Source organism: Passer montanus, unplaced genomic scaffold (genome assembly GCF_014805655.1).
Source record: "Passer montanus isolate IOZ18808 unplaced genomic scaffold, ASM1480565v1 scaffold5, whole genome shotgun sequence".
In the NCBI taxonomy this organism is placed as follows: domain Eukaryota; kingdom Metazoa; phylum Chordata; class Aves; order Passeriformes; family Passeridae; genus Passer; species Passer montanus.
Genome location: NW_024369929.1, coordinates 5,314,706 through 5,339,842, shown reverse-complemented (window position 1 = coordinate 5,339,842; position 25,137 = coordinate 5,314,706). Strand labels below are relative to the sequence as shown.

Genomic DNA, 25,137 nt, shown 5'->3' with positions numbered 1-25,137 from the left:
CGCCCCGCGGCCCGCCCCGGGCACCGCCATGGCAACGCCGCGCCGCAGAGCTCGGCCCGCCGGCCCCGCGCCCGTGTGCCGGGCGGAGGCTGCTCGGAGGCCCCTGCAGCGCGGAGCGTTGTGCCGGGCTAGTCACGGGAGAGCCGGGCACAGGGACAGCCGGCTCTGAGGGGACGCGCTCCGTTACATGCCAGTAACGCTTGTACTAAGGGAAATGAAAAAACAAACAACGAGCACTCACATCCTCGCCCCCAGAAAACCAACCAAACGAACACCCCAGAATATGCCACTCACCCCCCAACAAAAAAAAAAAAAAAAAAAAAAAAAAAAACCAACCAAAAACACAAACCAAAGGTGCTGTATATGGACTACAAATCTTTGATTCTTCTAGCCTCAGGTGGAATAACTCTGATGACTGGGAATTAACGAATTTGGAAAGTCTCCTTGAAGCACAGGCCCTGCTGCTTCAGGAGAAACTGTCCCAAGAGCCACTCGGACTGGGGAGAAGGCAGCTCGTAACTCCAACCCATCTTCCTAGACGACATCTCATCAACAGGCACTGTACAAACACAGCAGATCCAAAATCCCACAGGTTTAGACCCCAACAGTGCTCTTATGCTGGAACAAAAAATAAATGGGAGATTGACAACAACAGGCCTCATTAATAAAGGCAATGTCTTACTCAAGTTTTATCTAAGACAGCAACTTAAATGTCGGCTTCATGTCTTACATGACTGAGAAACAAAGAAAAAAGCTTTCACTGCACCTCTGAAGAGGAGCAGGTTGTAACTGGCTTGCTCAGCAGCACCAAGGGAGGTACCTCACTCAGAGCAGTTTTACAGCAGGCTCATCAGTACAGCACCAGAGCACTTTCCATAAAGAGACCAAAAAAGTATTTGTCATATGATAACTCACTCCCTACAGGGGAAAAAAATAAAAATATTGATACATGTATGTGAACATGAGTGAGGAAGCACAGTCACTTGTGCATTTCTATAAGAACTCTATTATTCATATTCCTGTATCATAGGAAAAAAGGTCAGGACTAAATCAAATCACCCACAGTCTTACTCTAGTCTTACTCTCATTCATATTTTTATTATCCATACTATTTCTGCCACACATATTAAGATATCTATGCTCAAGATTATCACTAATGCAGAAATTTACATCAATCTCAAATTTTATTGTCTTCCATAGTCATTACGAGTCAAATTACCACTGTGCACATTTACTAAATAAGGTCAAAATGTTAAGTTCCTCACTCTCCACCATGCATGTATTTCAATACACATCTTGAGCAATGTTTGCGCTGACCACAAACAGCTGACAAATTTGAAATGCTTTGCCCTGTCAGCTGAAGGGCTGACTGAGATGGGTTGAACAAGATGCATCTTGCTCCCATTGCCAGTGTCTCTCCTCTTTAGCCCTCACTTCCCCTCAGTAATTATAAAAAGAGCAATATAAGTATAGCATTACAATCAACTGAGGCACTCAAACTGCTGCACTGCCCTCCTTCCAGCTGTTATAAAAAGTGTTTTCAGCCCCTTCCAGTGCAATGCAGCAGTTTTCCACAGGAAAGCAGAGGCAGCAGCTCTCCTACCAGACATTTCTGACTCAAGTCAGCACTGCTCTCAAGGCTCTAAGTAAAACAGCTGGAAACAATGCCTGCCACCTTCTCCCTGATACAATGCCGTAAAATCTGCACACAATAATATATATCTGCATGATAAATACTTTATTACAAAGACAGAAATCAGCCATAAATGGTATTCAGGACAGAGACTGATGCAGAAAATTCAGAAGTCTGCTAAAACTGCTACTGAAAGAAGTGTAGTTGAAATGGCCCCAGTTTGAAAAGAACATTTAACAAAAAGGAACTGCTTCAAGTCCAGGGTTTCAGATTGTCAGAGTAATACAGAATGCTAACAAAAACCAAAATACAACAACTTTGTATCAAAATGATATAAAATATATCTAATTGTGTTTATAATACTATACTTTCCAATAGTATATCAATCTTTTACCAATTTTGTAAGTGTTCCAAGTGAAGCAGAAAAATGTCTAGGTAACAAACTGAAGAGAAATAAGATTCCTTCTGATGACCTCAAAGGCATCAAAGATTATTTTTTATATTTTTTTTTAATCAAGAATTTTGCATTGTTCCTTGAATTAGGTGTCGAATCTTCTCAGCATCTTTTTCTATAATTTTATTTTTAGGATCAATCTTGAGAGCTGCTTCATAATCCTGGAGGCCTAATATAGAAACATTAATAAGAATATAAATCAATAATGCAAAAGCATTCTCTTTAGCTACCTGGAAATAACTACTCCCCAGTCATATGCATAAAGTATTGACCTTGGGGTTTGTCCTTAAGTAAGATGGCATCAGAATGACATTAGTTTAGCTTCCATCAGTAAATAAACTTATATTTTTTTTATCTTATTTTACAAAACATTGTAGTGGAAACACTCTACCACATAAATATTTCCAGGTTTTGAAACATGAAAATAGAGCCTCTTCATTGGTACTGTTCTAAAGTGTTCTGCAGAAGAGAGGAAATGATCCTCTGTGAAAATATGAACAAAAAAGACATGAACTGTGAAAAACACAAGTACGGGTGGTAAAATCTTGCCTACATTAGTCTTTTTTATAAGGTTTCAAAGCTCAAATGAAGCTGTAAGGGAATAACCAAGTGAGGCCTAAGTAGAAAAAGGTAAACAATGGCCAAAGCTTAGTACTTCAATAATGACATTTTGAATATACTTCAGTTTATATTATCAGCTTTCACTTGTAAATTTGCTTTACAAAACTAATCTGATACTCTTGAGGAACTGAATAGGGACACTGTAAATTGTTATTTTCACACAAATCACATATACTTGATGACTCATTTATATGGGCTTCCTACCACATTTTACAAAGATGTTACTAAGCACTTACAAGTATTGTAGAAATATGTCAGGTTATTTTAATATCTTAATGGAGAAACTCCTTAAATTAAGAATGAAAGCCATTTCCTCAAACTTGCCAAGATTTTTCAAGTATCCAGTAAATTTAAAAAAAAAATTAAAGTATGTGGTATAAATGTTCATAACAAATAGACATAGATTGCACAGACCTCCTTCAAAGTCACTCCTGAAAACATAAAGGTGTGAGCAGGCTCACTGAGCTAAACTTGCATGTCACTATAAGTTCCTATGCATGTTTTCATAAAAGCAAGGCCTCACCTTCAGGGTATAATTCCAGCTGACAAAAGGCTGTTCCACGTCTCACATGGGCTTTCAGTCGAGCGTTCTCATTATCAGGAACAGGTGGTGTCAACAGCTCCAGTGCCTTTACAAACAACAACACCCAAAGTATTTACAAGTAGGTTTTCCATAATTTGGGGTTTTTTTTCTAATTTACAAACACTTCTCTCACTTAATTACTATTATTATACAGTGACATAATAACTATTCAAACAGAAATAGAAAATAGCTGTTCAAATTTAACTATTAATGGCTTGTGACTCTAGTCATTAAGATTTGTATCCATCACCCCAGTTTGCCACCTACAGTTACATTGCCATGGCTAAAAACTGACAAATACTATGTTAAATGTTTATTGAGGTCAAATAATGTGTCCTGTTTTCATACATCATATAACCTATCATGCTATCAAAAGAAAAAAGGTAGCACTAAAAACACACGTTTTAGTAGTAGTTAATGGAAAAAACAAGACAAAAATCACAAAGTTTCAAGACTCAAGTACTTATTAATTCAAAAAATAGTAATTCTTGGAAAACTTTTCCCATATTATTCAAGTGCCATTGGAGATCATTCCTCTTGTTGCACAAATAACAGCTGCTAAAACATCAGAACAATATAGCCCTTCTTTGAAAATGTTGGAAGTTTTTTAAAGTATCCTGCTCATCACCACCACTTTTTTTTCCTTCCAAATAAATGAAGCACACCACAGCATAATACAAAATGTATGAGTATATGTTGGTTTTGTTTTTATCTGCTCCAAGTCGTGGGTTTTTTCAAGTGTACATATTGCTACAATATTTTTATCTGTAAAGAAACATACTGGCCAATATATGGCCATGTGTCACAAATGTGTGGAAGCCTGGTTTAGGGTTTATTTTATTGTTGTTTTGTTTTAAATTTTTGAAAGTTCATTAATCACTATGAAATTTTAATATTTCACCATGGCTTCATTATATCAATTTTGAATTTTAAAATTTGAATTGCACTAATATGTATTAACAGATCTGCTTAAAACAGAACCATCACAGTAACAAATCACATTAATGCAAAAGATGACAGCCTGATCTCCTGGATTTTTATACCTTGGAGGAATCTTCGATAGCTTTGTGCAAATTTCTCAGTTTAAGGTGGCAAGCAGCACGGTTCAGGTAGAGCAGAGGAAGTTTATTGTTCAGCCTCACTGCAAGGTTATAGGCGTTTACAGCCCCAAGGTAGTCTCCCATTGCAAACATTTTGCTAAGTATTAAACAAAAAAGTGAAACATGCACTTTAAAGAAGGGGATAAATACAAAATAAAGACCTACTTATTGTTAACTCATTGTCAAAAATTCGAGGTTTTAGCATCTTCTCCTTTGAAATGCCCCTTTAGAGCCTTTTCTGAGAACAACGTAGCTGAAGTTCAGTGCACCTTGCTGCTGACAATATAGCTTAGAGATACACAACAAAAATAGTCACTGCTTACAAGCAAGGAAGGATTGTAAGAGTGGACACATTTAAGTAGACAAAGGACTAATTTTGAAAGCTTTGTATATCTGATTATGCTTGCCTAATCAAAGCTTTCTGTATAACACAGCTATATAAATAAACCAGTATCTGTATAAAGTCCCTAAAGTTTATTTTACACAGATATTTAATGTCTCACCAAAAAAGTACAAATGAAATTAAATCCACTTAGGTATATTAGTGCACTGCCTCAACTTTCTTCAAAGAAGAATACACATAATGTGTTTACAATGATTTTGTTCATCATGAGCTTCAACAATTGCATCTCATTCTATCAGATTCTAACCCCATAAGCTGTCAGTATGACTACAATGACTACTCTAGACATTCACCAACTCTGTCCAGAATAAATAGAATATACCAAAACTGAACAGTAGGCAAACACCATAAAACTAATTCATTTTTAATATATCTTCAAGTGGAATATAACTTACTTCCCTTTGTCCTTTAACCAATCTGGATTCTTCTCCTCTTCTTTTAAATCTTCCAGCTCAGATAAATCAGAATTTATTATTCTTCGAGCTTCTGCTTGTTTATGTAGCCACTATAAATACAAAATGTGCTAGCATTATTTCTGAAGCAAAAATTCAAATCCATAAAAGGATTTTATTTCCATCTCTTCACCCATACTTATCAAAAGAATTCTATTGATCACATATTTCAGACACATATTTGATAGTGTCCAATATGAAAAACTTCAAAGTTTCCCCAAATATTTTATTACCATGAGAAGTCAGGTTACCACATCTCTAATACATTTTTGTCTACTTATCTGTTTTGATCTTTCAAAATTACTTTGTGTTCATTGAAGTAAGCTAAAAAGAGCTGTGAGCTTCTTTTAAGACAGAAGTAAAAGAAACTTAAGAGTTAGGACACTTCAGATTTTGTACTTCAAGGAGTTAAATTAATATTGCTGCCTTTTGTCCCCCTCCCGAAAAAAGGAACATGTTATTTATTAATCTGCACAACATGGTGAAAAAAATTTTTGTACAAAATTGTTTCTCTTAATTTAAATTAGACTGACTTCCTTGAAGGATGAGGATATTGCACAGGTAACATTTCTTGGCATAGACACTGTTTGTGAATACACAATAATTAATTCCCTAGCTTACCTCCTCCTCTTCTGCAACACGAGATTCTCGCAGAGCTGTGGGAAAAACTCGTGGTGTAAAGTTGACTTTAATTGTAGCAGCAGCTCGGGGAGCTGGTAACTGTTCTTCCTTTAAATTCTGTGAAAATATACTACAGGAACCATGACCTATGAAAAGAGTTAGAGCACTAGAAATTAAAAACGAAACTATATTTTTCTGTTTTTCTACTGAAGTTCAAAGTACACCTGACTTAGAAATATGGCCCTAGTATTAAACCTCTAATTGCTTGAGAAAAGCTTAGACTTGGTCTTCTGAAGGGACAGTTCAAACAATTTTTCTTCCTAACAGCATCTGTTATAAATGAACTTAAACTCTTCTCACACCTGTTTGTTGTTGGTATGATGCTGACAGGGAAACAATAAGAGCTAAAACTACCCTATCAATTCAAACAAACAAAAGAATTAAATGTCTTCTGCTGGTTTAGCTCCCTGAATTGGCTCTCCATGGATCCAAGAACAGGACAGAGAGCACAGAAGGAGATTGAATATTTCCATGAAATCCAGCAGTTAGGTAACTTTGGATAACAGAAACCCCACTCCCAGAAAGTCTGCATTACACTGCCAGAAAGGCTTTCTGATTTACTTTTCTAAAGCTTAGAACAAAACCCACCCTTGTATTTCCAAAGACTTCAACAAGAGCTAAAAACTCACGTGCTTTAGCTCAACAAATTGCCTGAAAACAACAATTTTAAAATAAATGTGAGCTAAAATAACTTCAGTTCAGTATGGTGGAGACAAAGATAAGTGATTAATTAGAAACATCTGGGAATAATGTTATATCCACACTTTAAAGAATTACTAAGTACAGTTTAATTATACAACCTCTTGTGGATTTGAGTCTTGTCTTAGAACTTCCTTCATTAGGAATCTGACTTTTGTTCATTTTTTCATTTTTTCTCTCTTTTAATGGCTCTATTTCTTGATGCAATTCCTTTTTTGTTTGTATGCTCTTGTATTTATCACCATCTTTTTGTTGGTTTTTCCATAACTCCAACTCTTTAGCGACCCTCTGTCGCTCCTTCTCTTTTAGATCTTCAATTCTTTTTCTATCTGCTTCCTCTAGCTATTTGAACAAAAAAAAACTCCTATGAGATACATAACATCTGATAGTACTGACTTGACTAATTTAAAGTTACCATTATTTTCCCAGTTCCATATTCCAAGCATAATGTAACCAATAATGTGACCACACTAGCAGAGTTAATGAAGATGCCTGAAAATTACTATGAGAGTAAAGATATCTGATCAGCTTTTAGAGGTCTCATCTTTAAACTATTTCACTAACAACCCTAAGATACAATCCAGAAATATTCAGAAATAAGTTTTACTTGTAAACAGTGAAAATCCTAGCCATGCTCCAGTGTAGATCTCTGGAAAATACAGAAATGTAAAATATATATGATGATCTGAATGCACTGTTTCTTATTTCTCCTCTTTGAGATTATTACGTATTTACAAGAGGTACAACATTGCAACTAAGAAAGTCACTAACTGTAGTTATTTTTGGTCCATGTTGCATATGCAATCATAAAATTTCATTGCATGCTCCAAAAAAAAAAAAATCCTTTGAACACAAGTGAAGGGACCAGACTTTTTATATACATAAAAATTTTAAGAACATATCTTAAAACATACATAAAAAGCAGAGTAACAAAGACACAAACACATAGAAGACATAAAAAGCAAGTCTGATATAAAATACAACAAAGAATAAGTGAGAATTTTAAAATCAGTCTTTTTTCACAATGCCAAAGGACTAAACACCTGCAAAGGCCACAAAAAGACTACAGTTTTGCCAGAGGACTGTACTCTCCTTTGAACAGATAAAAATCTGAGCTTATCACCAAAAACTTTCATTATTACTCACAGAAAATGGCAACTTCTAAGCACTTTGTCAGCAACATTTTCATATTTGGTCATAAATAGGTTTAAATGCAAAGAAATAACAAGGTTCACCACCATTACATTACAATAAAAATTGGAACTTTTCATACTTTTTTAACATACATTTAACAAAGTATCTGCCAGGTTAGTTGGTAGCTGTTTACATGAAAGTCTTGCAGAGCTTCTTCTAAACCTACCTTCATTGTGGCCTCCAAAGCATATTTTTTGTGTTCCTGTTTTGTAATTTTTTTTGCTTGAGTCTCCTCTTTTGCCTTTTCTTGGGCTTTTACAACAGCATTCTCTCTCAGATATTGTAGTTTCTCCTTGTCAGCTTAAAAAAATAAACTCAGTCATTTAGGCCTGGTGTTCTATTGGTATATATCATTCGTTAATGAAAGCATTATTTCTTCTGCTACTTTGGCAAAATACAACATGATTACAATTTGACAAACCAGTGTCTACCAAGCCCATATCTAAAAGAGAAAAATTAAGATTTGTTTAAACGCAGAATGTAAATTTTACGAGAAATATTGTATTATTTCATACACATTAGCACTAGTAGATATTCTTCATTCTCACATACTTTCTATTTCTAATAATGAACAAGGCTGAACTGAGCAGATATCTACCAGCAGAAGTTTCACAGCATGGTTTCCTTACACACAATCTATTTTTCAGAGTAGAAAACTTACCATTTGCTAGAGTTAGGGAATCCCACAAGGCCGGTTCTTTTTTATACAAAGTGAAGAAAATGTTTCCATTTCCAATCTTTGCTGTGCTGTTTGTGTCATCAATAGGAGCATATAAAACGGCTTCAAATAAAAAGGGAGGGATGCTTACCTACAAAAATATAATTTGTGCTAATATTTACTATTTTTATTTGACTCTCACATACTCAAAACAGAGCACAAGCATACAGTAAACCTCAAGGAACAGATACTATTGACAGAACTAATTTGCTTTGTGTCCACTGTGGAGGTTTGTAGAAGCCCAGAGAAGCTTCCTTCCCCTTAAGGGTGGCTCGGCACAAGGTTATATATTTCATTAATGAGATTAAAAGGTCGGTTCTTCAGCACTGCAACAGAAGCCGTGGATTTCAAATTTACGATTAGTCACAGTATAAGAAAACGTATAAATTCAGCCCAGCAATGAGAGTAAAGGCAGCTGGCACCTGTTGAGCGGCAAGATCGTTAGTAGGGAACGAGCAGTGGTAAAGCCATTCCGTGCCGCAGGACGGGCGTTCAGAGGGGGATTATAAAAGATAAAGGGCTCTGCGCTTGCAGAGTTGCCATGGAGCGTGGCTCAGAGCAGGGCTCGGAGTCACCCGCGGCAGGAGGCCCGTGAGGCGAGCGGGGCGCGGCCCCACCTTCAGGTACTGCTCGCTGCAGAAGATGTTGGCGGGGGTGGCCCGGGCGCCGCGCAAGGGCAGCGAGAGGTACACGGCGGTGAGGGTCTGGCGCCAGCTGTGCTCCCGCAGCCACAGCGGCATCGCCGCGGCCGAGCAGCTCCGGGCGCTCCCGGCCCGGCCCGCGGCGCACGCCGGGAGCTGTAGTCCCCAGGGCCTGAGGGCACGGCTCCGGCTGCCGGCGCTCACAGCTCGGCACAGCAGGAAGGAACGCAGCTCGTGTCATCCATGAACATTTCTACAAAGAGACAAACTGCTGGTAGCGTAGAATTTCTGACAAAAACTATCAAACGTTAGTTTTAATCAAAAACTAATATCTAGTCCAGCCTCCCTGTTCAAGTAGGGTCATCCCAGAGCACATAGCACAGGGTTGTGTCCAGATGGTTCTGGAATTTCTCCAGTGACGAAGACTCCACAGCCTCTCTGGGCAGCCTGTACCCACAGAGAAGTTCTTCCTCAGCTCAGGCAGAACCTCCTGAGCATCAGTTTCTGCCTGTTGCCTCTTGTATTGCTCAGAACCACTGAGAAGAGCCTGGCTCCATCCTCTGGCACCTCCCTTCAGACATTGACACACATTGCTGAGGTCCCTTCTCTGAACCTCTCCTTGAGGCTAAACAGGCCCAACGCCCTCAGCCTGTCCTTGGAAGAGAGATTCTCCAGACCCCTGAAAGAACTTGGTAGCTCTGTGCTGGACCTGCTCCTGGATCTCCATGTCTCCAGTACTCAGGAGCCCAGAACTGCACACAACACTCCAAGAGTGGCCTCACTGCAGCTCAGCAGAGGGCAGGATCACCTTCCTTGGCCTACTCTGGCAATGCTGGCACTGAAACTTGCACATGTCCCCTAAAAATAACTGGGTCACACAGAGCCCCACGCTATTGCTGAGCAATATTGTCTGCTGCACTGTCTCTGCCAAAAACTCAGGAGGTAATTTGCACATTACCACTGAAAGTTTCTCAAACAAACTGTAACACTGTATCTGCCAAAATAAAGTCTAGTACATTGAAAGCAACTGCTTCTGGAGAATATGGCCTGAAAGATGAGCCAAACACAGCTGGTTAAAAATTCAAGTATGTTTAAGTTCCTCAAAAGTATACAATTACCTAGAACTATTAGGAAAAATCCAGAAACAAAAATTCTAGTTTTCCCTCTTTCTTTTAAAATGAGACCAAGAATAATGGATCTTAACATGGCTCATACTAGCCAGTATTTCTGATATGCATCACTGAAGATTTAATTTTTATGTTAAGATTTAGTTTTTATGTTCTATTACATATAATACACAGCAATATTCAAATAGTAGAGGTTACGTTTAAGTACTGTTTATATATAAAAGTAGGTATTGCAGAGATTTTTAACTTTTAGAGCAAGAAATCCACCATAACTCATATGATTTCTGGGTTATTCTCCACCCTCACTCTCCCACATCAATATCACCTAGAAGAATTCTTGCATCGACTAAAATCTGAGAATTGAATTAAATTCCTCTTTCCAAGAACATTCACAGTACATAGCAGCAGCAACAGCTAGAATGATTATAATGTATAACTCACAATCTCCTGCCACTCCAGCTGCAGTCATCCAGAAAGTCAGAGGTTTTGAGTGCAGGTCTTCTGCCTTGGTCACTCAGGTGTCATTTTCAGTTTAATCTCAGAGAATATACTGAAATGAAGCAGCTTATTATTTATTCCTGCTAGAAGAACTATATTATACACACATGCTTTACAAGACACAGTTATGGTTGTTTAGCCTCCTCAAATTACACAGAAGAGCTCCCATACATCCACCAAAATGTCCATTTACTTAAAACTTAGATCAATACAAGTATTGTAGGGGAGACAGCAAATACCACTAACATGTTTTTATGTCAAAGTAGCAGATTTAGCTGCTAAAGGACACAAAAGGGGTTCAGCAAGGTCTTGGATCAACCTTAAAGGTTTTAAAGAGATGTGTATGTGAACACCAACACCTCTGTCCCACCCACTCCACAGCCTTACCTGGACAAGCTGCTGTGCTCTCACTGTGACACACTTGAAAAATAAACAAGAGACACCCATGCAGCGTGGTTCTTCTGCTGGCACTAACTTCATCAGTCAAAAGGCTGCAGTGGAAAGTTTGCAGTGAAAGAAGATACATTTTTCCATTGAAAATCTGATTCTTAAATTCCCATCTCCTGTGCTATGAAGGATGAAGATTTGTATTCCACACAAACCTTAATAATGTTATTAATATTCTGCACCTTCCAGCTGCCAATACATACATATATCTTTTCTGGGGTTATTTCACTTCTAATGGCTTCAAAAGATCAATATATTAGAGAAAATAAATCCTTTAGATAGTTTACATTGACTTACCTTTAATTATTAACCCTTTTGTCTCTCGTTCTTTCTAAATTCTCTCTAATTTCTCTCATCCCTCCACATTTTTAACAAAAAGCAGAAACATTTTATGAGACTGTTTATTCCAACAAACTGGAATCTATATCACTTACTTTTAAAAGTTATTGGTAGAGCAGTGATTTGGTGTGTGTTAGTCCTGGCATTTTAACTAACAGGAAGAGCTTAGTAATAATTTTATAAACTGGAATAAAATAATTATTTCTATAATCACTTTCCAAGTGCAGAAAGTTATTTTTAAAAAATCTGTTTGGACAAATGATACTTGAGCCTTCCTTTCCATCCTGTGAGGAAAGAAAGGGAGCTGAAGGCACGAGACCTTTTCCCAGCTGCTTTGAAGGCACTGCAGATGAGCACCTTTACAGAACATGGAGCTCTCCAAGAGAGGCAGGAGCTGTATTTTCTGATCCATGTGACCTCATGCTGCTTCTTGCAGGATTACACCTAATCCAAATGTGTTCTCACAGGCAGAACATCAGAAGCATTACATGCAGGCATTACATCATCTTCAGAAAGTCCACAGGCAATTTCCCCACAAAAATTATCTTTATTTTAAAAGAAATTGAAACTAGACAACAGAAAGCAACAAAGTTACATACAGTGCTGGACAAAGCCTACCATATACATTTTCCAAGAACACTTGAATCAGATTCTGATATATGTTCTTCTAAAAGGTAAAAATATCACATCATTATTAACAAAAAAAAAATTAAATGTCAACAATCTTAATCAGCTTATATTTTGCATTGTTTGGATGGCAGTAGATTGGTAACTTGCCTTTTTCTACTCACTTTTAACTCTAAAAGGAGAAAGTGGACAAAAAATTCCCAAGTCAGAGGGCCCTAAAGGCCACCGTGCCTGTTTTAAAGGCTACAAACACAAGCTTGGAGGAAAGACCAAGTTTTGAACAAAAACCCCTAACAACTTTGTATTATTTAACATTTCAGAAAAAAAACTATCAAGAAAGAAAAACAAAAAGAAAAAATAATATATTAAAAGCTTGCCCTCCTTAAGTTATAAAGGAGCTCGGATTTAGACCATTCTGTAGAGGAAAAGATGAGTGTCTAGGAACAGACAACTCTCATAACTCCAATCCCAAAATGTGTCCAGTACAGCAATTCCTGAAATACAGTGCACAAATCTCCAAGGAAAAAGGTGGGGTTGGATCAAAAAATTATTTTGAGACAGTTTCTTTGAACATGAAAAGGAAAATTATGTATGGTAAACAATGCAGAAATAGTTATTCCCCATGGTGCTGGGATAAGCCATTTCTAAACCAGGAGACAAAGGGTGACACAGAAAACTTCAAGCTAGAGGCAGCACCTCTGAGGGCCTGAACACCACTCAGAACTAATTACCCCAGAACTGATGACACACAGCACTAGGCCACTAAAGGGACCTTTCTTTTCTTCTATATAAAACAGAAGTTATCACTTCCACATAAAGAAGTGAATGTGCATAACTCAAGATGCAGTGAAGGATAGTTATATTGCCTTAAAGAGTTCTGCTAAGTACACTTAGTTTCCAATTTTAGGGAAGAGTCTATTCTAATATAGAAAGCTTCTGCCAAAACTTAGCAACTGCAGAATAACTTTAAAATGCATCCAGTTCTACATCCTTCTGCATATATCTAATCACATCTAATAGACAAAAAAAAATTATATGCTTCCTAAACGAACAAAAAAATTTATATGTTTTGTAAAACAAGTAAAGAGTGTTAGAATAGAATTTTCACACACAAGAGCTGATTTCCAAATGTTCACCCATTTATCAGTGGATAATATTGAGAAACTCATATTAAGTAATGGCAACAAGATGATAATGCATATCAGTGCTGTGTGTTCTGAAAGGTACTCAGTTTTAATTATGAATTACTACCATCTATCATACCTCATTCTATGCAAGATACCTCACCAGCTACCAATCCATAAACAATAATGTTTCACATACTTCATAGAGTAGCTTAAAACACATCATGGTATGAAATAATTTGTATTACATAGTAATTTAATCCCTGGCCACAGGGTTAATGTTGGACAAAGTCTGGAAGCTTTTCCAATTTGAATTACATACATTAACTTTGTCACACGCCACAGCACTAATGCATGTATTACATCAGACATGCTCTAATTTAAAATCAAAACACAAAAGTTGTTGCAAAAATACATGTCACCAATGTGGAACACATTCAAGATTGTATAAAAAGTACTGAACTGATATCCCAAAACAGGTATATTTAAGCAGTACATAAGGAAAGATTAGTTTTAATATGAAACAGTCATTTAAGTCACATACAACATGATAAGAAGAATGACTTCCTTTTTTTAAAAATGTTACACCAATACTTTTACTGACAGGCAATGTTTATTTATAAAATGAGAGGGATATATTTAATGCAGATGTGTTACTGTATTAAGTTGGAATAAAGACAAATGTTAAAAAGGTGCTACATTTTAACACCACTGATTTTGTAAAAATCTCAAACCATATAAGCATTTCACTTTCAAATATCACAGGCCCCAAACTGCAAACATTTTAAAACATTCTTGACTGTGTGCATGCAGTTTCACTGACTTCGTTAATTGTCACATGCTTGAAATTAAGCCTGAAAAATGTGATTACAAAACTGGTTCTTAGATTAAAAACTTCAGAGGTCACAAAGTATAAGCTTCTTTGAGCAGCCCCCAAAATTATATTTTTCTTTTACGTAGAGCAAACTTCATTACTTATCTCTAGCTTCTTTCTTTTGAGATCTGAAGATCTCAAGTAACAACCAGGCCTCTAAACAACCTTTGGAAGTAAGCATCAGTCCCATCTTCTTTCAGAAGAGACAAGCACAAACCTGCTAGTTTCAAGTTGTAGAAGGAATGAGTAAAACAGGAAGAAACAGGATTTTTGCTACCTGCCCTCTAGTCTGTATCCAGCACTACCACTTACATGTTTTCTCTCTTAAAATTGGTCACTAGCAAAAAAGTATTAAGGACAGCACAATCCAATTTATACCTGTTTATTTAAGCCTTTTGGGGCGGGGGGAAATTTGGGAGCAATATAAGGCTGCATTTCTGATCATGACCAGAAACCATGTAAAAAGGACACAGGCATTTCCCACAAAAATGTTAAGGTTTGCAAGATTTACAAAATCTTTGCAATATTTTTGGTGTGCAGCACCAGTACAGTCTAAATCACCAGTAATGAAAGAAGCGCATGAGAGTTCAATACAAATTGTTTCATGTATTACAAAAAACCTCACCTATTCTAGCCAACCCTCCCGCCCTCCCTCCCACCCATCATTCTAGAACTAACTTCTAATGCTAATCAGCTGACATTTTCCTAGTACCTCACTAATTAAACATGATTGCTGTTTCTCCTGTGCATACTTGAACGACTACTTAGTCAACACATGCAGAGAAAACCAAAATATAACTGCTCTCTAGATAAAGAGTTCAAGTATGCCAAGAGCACATCAGTAGGGCAAGCATATTGGCTGGATGACTACTGGAGATCCTGGTCAGTCCTCTCTTAAGATGACTGTGCTAACAAGTGTGGAGTTGGTTGTTCATTTGTTTTTATTTGATATCATTGACATTTGTTAATGCCTTGAACTTACAAGTTAATAAATGAGGAAAATTTACTGGGTTACAAACCCAATACAATACCAGTTGAGAAAAAAAACCAATCTAAAATAAATTGTTAGAATAAGTTTCATAAATACACAATTTAAGGCCTTAAAAATTATATTCCAGATGACTTTAGGTATTTAAGAACACTATGTTTAAATACTAATGTCCCGACAGCTAATCTAGAAAATAGTTGCCTAACTTCATGTTGGGTTGAGGAAAAGATTAAGAAATACATGGCTATTTTAAATACAATGTCTGATCCAAATGTTAAAACATGAATTAGACTTCGGAGAACAAATGCCCCAACATCTTCTTACAAGAAGCATGGGGTGTGGGAGTGGGAAAGGTAACTATCATCAGTGGAGCTTTGGTTGAATTTTCAATGAGCAGAACTTTGATTTCACTTACATTACTGTAGGTGTGAACCAGCTCCATTATGTTCACAGTGCTAATTGTTGCAGAGATTAAACTGATTCCTAGAGGAACAAATCTATCTAAAGAAGGTTTAGTTTAATTGCTTCTTCAGGTACTAAAAGCAAATTTGTCATTAGGAGAACTACTGAAGAATAAATCTCTCTAACAGAGGTTGTTGGTGGTTTTAAAATCCCAACTCTAACAAAACCAGATTAAGTCTAGTTAATATGCTAAATTAAAGCAACTACAGATGAAAACAAAAGCTCTAGATCTATCTTACACCTTACATCTCCATACAGGAAAATTCTCAAGATATGAAATATGTCACTCACACTCTAGATATTTTCTTTTTCCTGATGAGAGGAATGCAAGGAAAAAAAAAAAGGTGGGGTAACACTGCACTAATACTGCAAAACTTTTCACTTTTAAAATAAAACAAGTTGTGTAGATCTGCACAGTATCTTCCAGGAATGTACACAGTAGAGCCCATTTACAATCAAGCACGATGCTGAACTATCAAATAGGCCTTACTTTCCCTCATTAGCATGGCTTACCATGAAAACTACCTCTTTATTAGATGACTGAATTCTCTACACACTCCTATAGCACACATCACAGACCTGAAACATTTATCACATTAAGGAACATGACTAGTACCTGTAAGCTTGACATATTATTTAATTGCTGTTCAAAGACTGTTTCCAGCACAGTGGTACATCTTCCAAGCAGAATCTGTTATCACAGTGCCTCCTTTTATTAATTCAAAACAATATTTCTCTCAAAAGAAACTCTTCCAGTTGCACGCGCAACTTTATCACACTGCGAAGGCTGAACTGTTCAAGGCTAGATGCTTCAAAAAAGAAGGGGAGTTATTTTTGAGATCATGAATAAGATCAAATTACCCTTATTAAAATAGAATTTCTTAGCATCACACATGAAGCTCTAGTGCCATTCATACTTGTCAGTAGGATATCAGGTTTAGCAAAGGAGCTAAACTTCTGATTACTTAGCTCTGATGTGAGCAAAACTCACCTGATATGAGTTATATTTTCTTTCTTCTATATTTTCTTTCTTCACCTTAGTTTGCCTACCTCCTCACTGCAAGACTGGCTGAGGCAGTGGTGGGAATTTAGTTTTAAGACTTTGCTAGCCAAATTATCAAGCAATTCAGAGAGCACACTACATTGCCTTGCCCCCTCCTTCATGCCAAGTGGACTGTGTAAGCTCAGGGTGACTGAGCAGTCTGGAGCTGACAGCCCTAGAAGCTGGGCAGGATTTTCTGTGCACCACTTCATCCACAATTCTCTGGCAGCACTGAGGCAGGAGACTGGAACCATCAGTGAGAAAGAATGAGAGAGAGGTGCATGACTGCACAACTGTGGCAGAGCAAAGACTGCATCCCAAGGTATGTCCTCAAGACAGATGAATTAAGGTTACATGTGCAACCCTAGCTCTGGCATTCTCTAGATTTAAAGCAGTGGCCCTCATAAACTCAATGTGTTCTTTTTCCAACTGAATCTTATTTCACAACAATTTCCAAATAACGCAAGGTCTAGAAAGAGCCTTCAGCATGTAATTGCTGAGAAGTCAAGAGATTATTGCCGTTTCAAGGAAACAGAAATGTGTAATAGTTAGCGGGTTTCATTGTGTTACTAAGCATGAATTCATTATTTTTGAATAGCACATTAATGCTTTACTTCAAAAATAGGAAAAAGCACATACAAAATTCTCTGTATTTACCCTAAAAAAACAACTATTAGTACTGCCCTCCATGTCATCTCCACTATATTCAAAGAAAGGCTAGCAAGAACATCAATAACAGACATTCACGCCAAAAGAAAAAAACAAAGTAATGAGTACTTGCAAATATAGTACCATTAAAACCAAGCACTAAATGCTAGTGTTAGTTAACACATTAATATACACTAGCAAATTAGGGCTATTCATACAGGCACATTTTTTCCTTCAGTAATATTGTCAATGCTCATCCTACTTCCGATCAATTGTCACTTGCAGTTTAATCAGAAACAAAAAATATTCCATCCTGTAAAACATTTGCACACATAAAACTAAGAGTACAAAAGCTGAGATGGAAGTTTATGAATGAATACAGATTAGGGGAAAAAAGATGACAGCAATCAAACACAACTGATTGTCTGCAGAAAGTGAAGTACCCAATTTGTAACCGAATTTTCATAGCAAGTATTTGCTCCACTAGCACCCATTCAGGCTGTCAGCCTTCTGTGTTCAGTGCAGGTGGTCCTGCAGTCTCCCTGGTGCGCATTAACTGCACATCCTTGTCAGCCATGCAAGTGTCACAGCCCCACACTGCCGATGCCTCTGCCGTGAGCAGGCCATACGCCGACTCTGTCATGCCCGTACAGATCCGGTGGAACCATTTCTGACAAGAGGCCTCACACAGGATGGCATCCTGGTCATCATTGACTTCATGGGTACAAATCCCACAAGGGTAGACGGGTTCAGAGGACGAGTGTCCGTGACGACTGGGATGGAGGGGTGTTTTGCTGCTCTTTTCAGAGTTGCATCCTTCAGCAGTACCTCGAGGCTGGCGGGCCTTGCTCTGAGTCCCATTTGAGTGGCCAGCATTGGTGTTCTCAGCACTGCTGGAATGGCTGTTATCCTGATTTACCACGTTGTTTCGAGTAACATTTTTCAGGTCACTGTTACCTTGACTCACAACGTCCTCTGTCCTGTGATGATGCTGATGAGCAGCAGTGTTCTGGCTGGATGCTTTGCTTGCACCTTGACTAAAGTCTTGTTTTTGTGCTGATGATTTTGTCTGGTTGTACGTGTTTGGTGGAGGAACAAAAGAATGGTTTGACTCTAGCTGAGAATTTGGAAAATTTGGATTATTTCCGGGACCAAAGTTAGTTGGCACATCAGGGTGAGGTATCTGACCCGAATGGCCAAAGTTCTCCCCAGGATTTGGTCTGAAATGCTGAGCAGACATATTGACATTTTGATTTATCTGACCACTGCCATAAGGTGGTTGATTCCCAAAACCTGGGTTATCATGTGGACCAAAGCTGAAAGAGTGGGGTCGACTAAAACCCATGCCAACAGGGTTTTGGGGAAGAGGATGTGGTTGGTTTCTGAGGGAGTAAGAACCACCATATGGTGAGGACACTCTGGGCAGCATGTGAGGTGGCATTCTGAAAGTGTTATAGCCTCCAAAGCCAGGATAACCAGGATTACTAAAATATGGATTTCCTGAAGGAAGTGGTTTATAAGACACAGTATTATAGTTGTCATCAAATGGATTTGCAGCTACAAGGTGGTCAGAGCTTGGGTTCGGTGGTGGAGCATATTCAGATGGAGGAGGAAATGACGACCCCTACAAATATTTTAAATACAACACTCAAATTAGTTTTAGTATTTCCCTGCAAGGCAGACCAACCACAAAGGTTCTGGATTGGCAATACAACTGCTGAAAGAACTGTTCAGCTGTTGTGTAAAATTCACCCACTGTACCCTGCCAGGCTGTCTGAAATTTCAGTAGGAGAGGAGCTTGGGCTCCAGATAATGTGGTGATTTATAGTAGCTTCAGTGTTTTTAAAAGTTTGCAGTTGAAAACACTACTTGATATGTGACTTCTATTTCGTAATCTTTTACAAAAGACAAGCAACAATACAGAAGTCCAACTGTCACAAACACATACACAAAATATTTCCAAATGTTGAAGAGCAGATTTGAAGCATTTCCCTAATTTCATTTTGGGTTCCTGTTACTGAATATATATCTCTTAAGACATCTCACTTCCATGAGGATATACAAACCTAATGGCACTATAACCCTAAAAAAAGGCATTTAGAATATAGGAGTCAGCAGACTGATATTTTCTATACTCTGTGGAATATTCTATGCTGTACATTTCTATACCAAACAGAACATTCAGTGATTGTGGACAGTCTGCAAAGCATAGTCAGTAGGTATGAAACATGAGGATTATGCTCTGGTTACAGAGCATAATCAAGTGTTTAATGGAGCCCAGAGTCTGTTTAAATGTCACCAGTGCAGTCATACAATTGAAATTCATTCTAGACTAGCCTGTAGGGAACACCTGCTGGGTTCACCCTCACACTAACTGTGCTCACAGAAAGCACTTCCTCCTAAGTACTAATAAACTAAGACTGAAAATTTATTTTTTAAAAAAATTGCTGTAGTGCAAATTTTAACCTGGTCAGAAGGAACACAAGCTAATAATCTGCATGTCCTCTGGAGTTATTACCATTCCAGAACACAAGGAAACTCCACCAAGAAAGAGGTGTGAAGCCTTGTAAAGTAACTGAATATTTCTCAGAGCAAGTTTCAGCATGACTACTTTAAAACAAAACAGATCCACATCTCAGTGGACTCTGCATAGGCCTAACAGAAAGTGATTGTTTTACCTACATAAATAAAGGTATTCCCACTGGACAGTATCAAATTAACAGATACTCTCACTCAAAGCTGAATGAACACACAAAGGAAAACTCAGTGCTATAGAGACCCAAATTGCTTAAGATATTTTGTATTGAGGCTTTCTTTTCTGGAAAGAAAAACTGCATAGAAATGTCACATTGCAAGGATTCACTGGAAAGCATATCTATCTGACTTAACTTTTGCTAGAAAATCACCTGAGGGGTATGCCAAGAGCTTGGTGAAAGCATTAACAAACTGTACTGATTCATTAGCCCACAAACCTACAGATACAGAAATGAAAGTAAGGTAAGATGTAGTCTCATGGCAACTACTTATGCTGTACAGATTTCTACCAATAGCTACAAAATCATTAAAAAAAAGTCTTCCTCAAAATCAAATCCCTATGAGAAAAATCCAAGTTGTTGCAGTCTCACTGTGCTCCTCCCTTTGTATGTCTTTGGCAACTTCCAGGGATTAAAATAACTTCAGTGCAAACTTCAGGAAGGTTTCAACTTCAAAGTAAAACTGAAATACTTGGTATGTAGCTGCTATTGGTGACAAGAAACTGATATTCTGAACAATGAGAGATACTCATACCCGCAAACAAGATTTGAGTGCACTGTGTACTAAGAGTTCAATAGAAGCAAAGGGAATTTACCTGTGTATTTGCTTTGCGCTTTTTTTTATCAGGGCTTCCAAGCTGAACTCCTGGTCCTCCTAACCCATCCAATCCACTGTCACCACCTACAAGGCATCAATCAGTAAAACAGTACATTAATTTTATTGCAGACTGTATTGTAAGTTTGCCTTTAACTACCATAGCCTCAGATATCTGTTACAAATACTGCATTTGCATTGACTCTGGTGCCTTATGTTGCAAGTGCTAAAGGAGCACACATCTGGAGCTAAGCTAACATCCCTCCTACACCTCTGTCTGCTACCACTTTCATGTCCCATTCATGCTCATTCTTACTGAAATGGACATTTCCATTTATTTTATTTTTATCTGTCCCTTGATTCTTAACATCTCCACATCACCAGTTACAAGTATTTCTTGTTTGCATAAATCATAAAACTTTCAAAAGGACTGCAAAAAGCCATGTCTAAGACTCACCTCTTAACTCATATAGACACAGCATCAGTGTAGCAACATGCAACAGATTGTTACAATCCACCACGAAGGAAAAGAAAAGCAAACAGTAGTAGATCCATGAACAAAAACCATTGACAACTTGCCATGTTGTTTAGACTAATCTCCAGTGCACCAAATCTAAATTTCACTCAATGCAAGACTTGGTCAAACAAACTGAGTAAGGCTATCGTAGCACAAAAAATAAAAAGTAAGGAATGTTTATTTCACTGGTTGCTCAATCAGACTTCACCCTGAGCAGTACCAAGAGATAACTGTACTTCCCCTGGGATTCTCCACCTTTCACAACACTGGGACAAGTTCTCAAATTTGTATAAATTGTGGCTTTTATTTTAAAACCCTAGTTAGAACATAAGTGAAAAATAAATCTAGCAATCTCATTATTATCCCAGCCAGTCTGTCTTCACAGGCTCAAGTGAAATTGCCACAATATGGGAATGCAAAGAAAACCCTGAGCTAAAGTATGAGAAGCATTTTCAGGTATCATAGCAACACATGTTAAAGTACTAACATCATTACTTTTTTTCCCAGGCCCATTAGGATAATAGCTTATTTGCTCTTTTATATTAATATATAGTAACAGCACAGAAGTATGCAGGCAATCCAACCTAAAAATTTTACTGTTGTTTGTTTAAAATTGATATTCAGAACACAAGTCAAACTTTATCAAGATGCAAGCATCCAGCTGAACACACAGGTCTTCATTACCAAAGACAACCTGGAGATAACTGTGAATTATCAACAGTATTATGCAAAGCAGCACAAGGTATGACATTACACTGCTCTGTTAGACAAGTGTTCCCAGCAGACAGGTAAACCAGCTTTAGGAATATTCAGCAAGGTAACAAAATCTCTTCTCACAGGGAAGCAGCAGTCCTCGTGTACACAGACCAAAATATCCAAGTTATTTGAAACACTTCTGATCCAAGGAGGCCTGACAAATTTTCACTCCTAGCACATCCTCCATGCCTTTTTTTTTTTGAGGTTTCAGGGAATTTACCAGTCCTACTTCAAGTAAGAATCCAGTTCTGCCTCTGCTTTAATAAGTTCCTTTTGGCTCTATCTGTCACTGTTAAAGTTTGATTTTCTTTTTCATTACACATAAAGGAAGATACATGGATATCCCAGATCAACACCTATCAAATTTTAAGTCTGATTTCAAAGATGTCACAATCATGTGATGTCACATGATGTCACAATCAAGTTCTCAAAATAAACTCATGCGCATAATGTAGTCTAAGATACAATCAGAGAAACTAGGGATTATTCTTTAAAAAGAGACCTTTTTGTTCTTGATTTATAATATAAACTCCTGCATATACTTAGTGTGCTATGAAGCATTACCATTACACTACCTGTAGATACTAAATGGCTAAAGCATGAGGTTTGACATGAAGAATGATGGCAAATTTCCCCTAAATTCAACTCTATAAATCAACTTCTTTATAATCTATTTTCTCAAAACTGTTCCTGTCAGCTTCTTCTATCAGCTTCTTCTCCAGCATTTCTATCAGTTTATACTAAATTTAGTGTAAGATTGCACTGTGAACACTAATCCTCACAACTGCATAAATTACACTCCTTTTCACGTCCCTGCACTCTTAAAAAATAATTGACGTTAACCACTGATAGCAAAATATTCCAAATATCCAGATTTCTTTTAATAAATTCAACAACTAGCAGCAGAGACATCAGTAAATTTGTGATCAAGTAGAATACTTAGGGGTCATACACAAGTGTTGGTTTACAGTAGCTGAAGTTAAAACTTTATAAAACTACATATAAATTCCCTCTCTGGGACATCATTCTTCAAAAGCACAAGCATATGAACATTAGAATTCCAGTGACAAGTTCCATCAATTTCTACCTAAATTACTTTCATCAGTGAAGCCATTCACATGCCACAGTTTATAGAAGGGAGTCCTGTGTCTGGAAAGGCAAAAAGCTTTTGTATTTTCAGTTCTCACTGTGTGAGGCCAATGATTTAATTCAGCCCCAAGAATTTATATTTTCCCTGTGGGTTTTAAAATGATTTAATTTATACATGAAAGGAAACAGAATGTTAGTCCTAGCATACCTCCAAAAAAGAGTGAATAAGGCTCATTTTCATGAAGCCAAAATAAACTTTCCACAAAGTCACTTTTGGTACCTACCACACAGACTTTCATTAAGGGAAGACCAAACATTTTGGAATGCTGTACTGATGAAAAATTATTCATTGTCTGAGACTAATTTTTTGGGCAAAAATACAATCCTTTTGACTGGGACACCACCTATGTCACGGATCTAAAGATATAAATACATATCTGATAACGATTCCCCTATTAAACTACAGATAAAATTAATTTCAGCCATTCACACTTGGACAAAGGAGAAGAGATAAGCCTTATATTCTCTCTTACTTTGTACACACCTAAGATGGACATTTTCAGTGTTAGGACAATTGCAAGTTGTAGTTTGCTTTACACATAGGGGATTTTGGCTTTGCATGTAATTTATGCCACACTTAACATACTGCAAATACAGTATGGAATATTTTCATATTCACTGACAAATCTCAGTCTAGGTTTTTAGAGGATGGATGCCAGAGTCTTTTGAAACAGTACTTTATCTCAGTAAGAACATTTTCCCAAGAAACATAAATAGCTGAATAAACTTTTCATTAGAGACAGAAAACTAAAAATTTCAACCTAATTTCAACCAAATTTGGTGAGCCTGTTCTGTGGCCCTGAGACTGTAAACAGTTTTGATACTAGGCTGCAATCGGGTGGAACTTGGTGGGTAACTCTGGCATGTGAAACCATATATGCTTAAATATTTGCAGAATCAGGGCTTGAGAGTGGAGGACTCTAATGAATCCCAGTCTCCTTTGTAGCACTGCTGTTTGTCTTCATTCTCTCATTCTCAAGCTTGCAATCCAGCTGCTACTATAGCAGTTTTAGAAAAGCAAACTGTAAATCAATGACAATATGCACCGTGGAATCCACACCTTTTCCCACTTATCCAACCAGGAAAAAAAGCTTAAAACATCAAGAACAATAGAATTCCAGGGGCAAAACAGGAGGCAAGAAAACAAGAAGCACCAAATTGTAAATTTTATAATTTTGCCATGATTTTCACCCAACTCGGTCACCCATCCTGCTGTCTTTGATTATTTCATTCAGAGAGCCATTTCTGTGTCTAAGGACTAAAGGACACAACTATCACTACGCAGGCTGATGTGCCACTGCCATTAAAGTCAGCTGCACTGCCGAAGTCAGAGGAGACCCTGCATTTCTGCCCTTCTCCCTACTGCTTTGAAAGAAACGCATACCTCAACCCTCACCAGAGCCATACGCCAGTGCTATTAGTAAAGAATAATATTTCGGCTTTTTTCATTTCCCGAAAAAGGAGAAGAAAAGCCCCAACTAGACTCAAGCACAGGAGCCAGGACTGGGGGCAGAGGAGCGGACACTCAAGTGTAATTTATGGGCTCTGCATCAGCACGAACTCGGACATGTGGCAGTGCCGCCGTATTCCCTTGCACCAGCAGTATGCTCGCTGCATACTAATGCGCTGCACATCCCCAGACACACAAGAGCCAGGACCGCACACCGCCCTCCCCCGCGGGGCACACCTGCGCGCACCGCGAGCCCCGGCGCTGCTTTTCAAGGCCCGCAGGCTGCGGGAGCCCGCGGGGCCCGGCCGGGCCCCACCACCAAACTTCGAGCGGCCCCCGCACCGCCGGCGCGGTGCGCGCATCCCGCGGCTCCGCCGCCGCTCCGCACGGGAGCCAGGCCCCAGCGGCGGCCGCCCCCGGGCCCGGCCCAGCCCTCGCCGTACCTCGGGATCTCTTCAGCGCGATGGGGTCCTTCTCCTGTTCCGCTGACATTACAGACAGCAGCGCATGGCTCCCAGGGCGGCAAGAATCGGGGCTCTTTGATGCTGCTGCCGCCGCCGCC

The 25,137-nt window shown here is 38.3% G+C and overlaps 2 protein-coding genes across 5 annotated transcripts in view; both read right to left on the bottom strand.

Annotated features, from left to right (window-relative positions):
• DNAAF4 (dynein axonemal assembly factor 4) overlaps nucleotides 1-25,072 on the bottom strand; it is a 33,956-nt gene extending 8,884 nt beyond the window's left edge. The window contains exons 1-12 of one of the 4 annotated variants that reach the window (XM_039723068.1): nucleotides 25,019-25,072; nucleotides 20,705-20,790; nucleotides 10,748-10,856; nucleotides 9,156-9,432; nucleotides 8,482-8,629; nucleotides 7,987-8,120; nucleotides 6,728-6,968; nucleotides 5,868-6,013; nucleotides 5,190-5,299; nucleotides 4,335-4,488; nucleotides 3,232-3,337; nucleotides 1,079-2,256 (exon numbers count right to left, since the gene is read on the bottom strand). In XM_039723068.1, coding sequence (XP_039579002.1) covers nucleotides 2,147-2,256; nucleotides 3,232-3,337; nucleotides 4,335-4,488; nucleotides 5,190-5,299; nucleotides 5,868-6,013; nucleotides 6,728-6,968; nucleotides 7,987-8,120; nucleotides 8,482-8,629; nucleotides 9,156-9,278 — 1,272 coding nt within the window. In that variant the 5' untranslated portion in view covers nucleotides 9,279-9,432; nucleotides 10,748-10,856; nucleotides 20,705-20,790; nucleotides 25,019-25,072 and the 3' untranslated portion in view covers nucleotides 1,079-2,146. Of the gene's footprint in view, nucleotides 1-1,078; nucleotides 2,257-3,231; nucleotides 3,338-4,334; nucleotides 4,489-5,189; nucleotides 5,300-5,867; nucleotides 6,014-6,727; nucleotides 6,969-7,986; nucleotides 8,121-8,481; nucleotides 8,630-9,155; nucleotides 10,857-11,191; nucleotides 16,975-20,704; nucleotides 20,791-25,018 lie in introns of those variants that run through there. The other 3 variants (XM_039723071.1, XM_039723069.1, XM_039723070.1) reach the window with 3 other exon arrangements.
• PYGO1 (pygopus family PHD finger 1) lies at nucleotides 17,121-25,131 on the bottom strand. The gene is made up of 3 exons (XM_039723073.1): nucleotides 25,019-25,131; nucleotides 20,705-20,790; nucleotides 17,121-18,979 (listed from the first exon to the last, which is right to left on the bottom strand). The coding sequence occupies exons 1-3, from the start codon at nucleotides 25,065-25,067 to the stop codon at nucleotides 17,858-17,860; spliced, it is 1,257 nt and encodes a 418-aa protein (XP_039579007.1). The 5' UTR covers nucleotides 25,068-25,131; the 3' UTR covers nucleotides 17,121-17,857.
• Between the last annotated feature and the right edge of the window lie 6 nt (nucleotides 25,132-25,137).

Excerpts from the sequence above, each read along its gene's own strand:
- PYGO1 (XM_039723073.1), bottom strand. The coding sequence starts at position 25,067 with ATGTCAGCGGAACAGGAGAAGGACCCCATCGCGCTGAAGAGATCCCGA. Across the intron at positions 20,791-25,018 it reads CGCGCTGAAGAGATCCCGAG|GTGGTGACAGTGGATTGGAT; the intron begins GTACGGCGAGGG and ends GATGCCTTGTAG. Across the intron at positions 18,980-20,704 it reads AGCGCAAAGCAAATACACAG|GGGTCGTCATTTCCTCCTCC; the intron begins GTAAATTCCCTT and ends AAATATTTGTAG.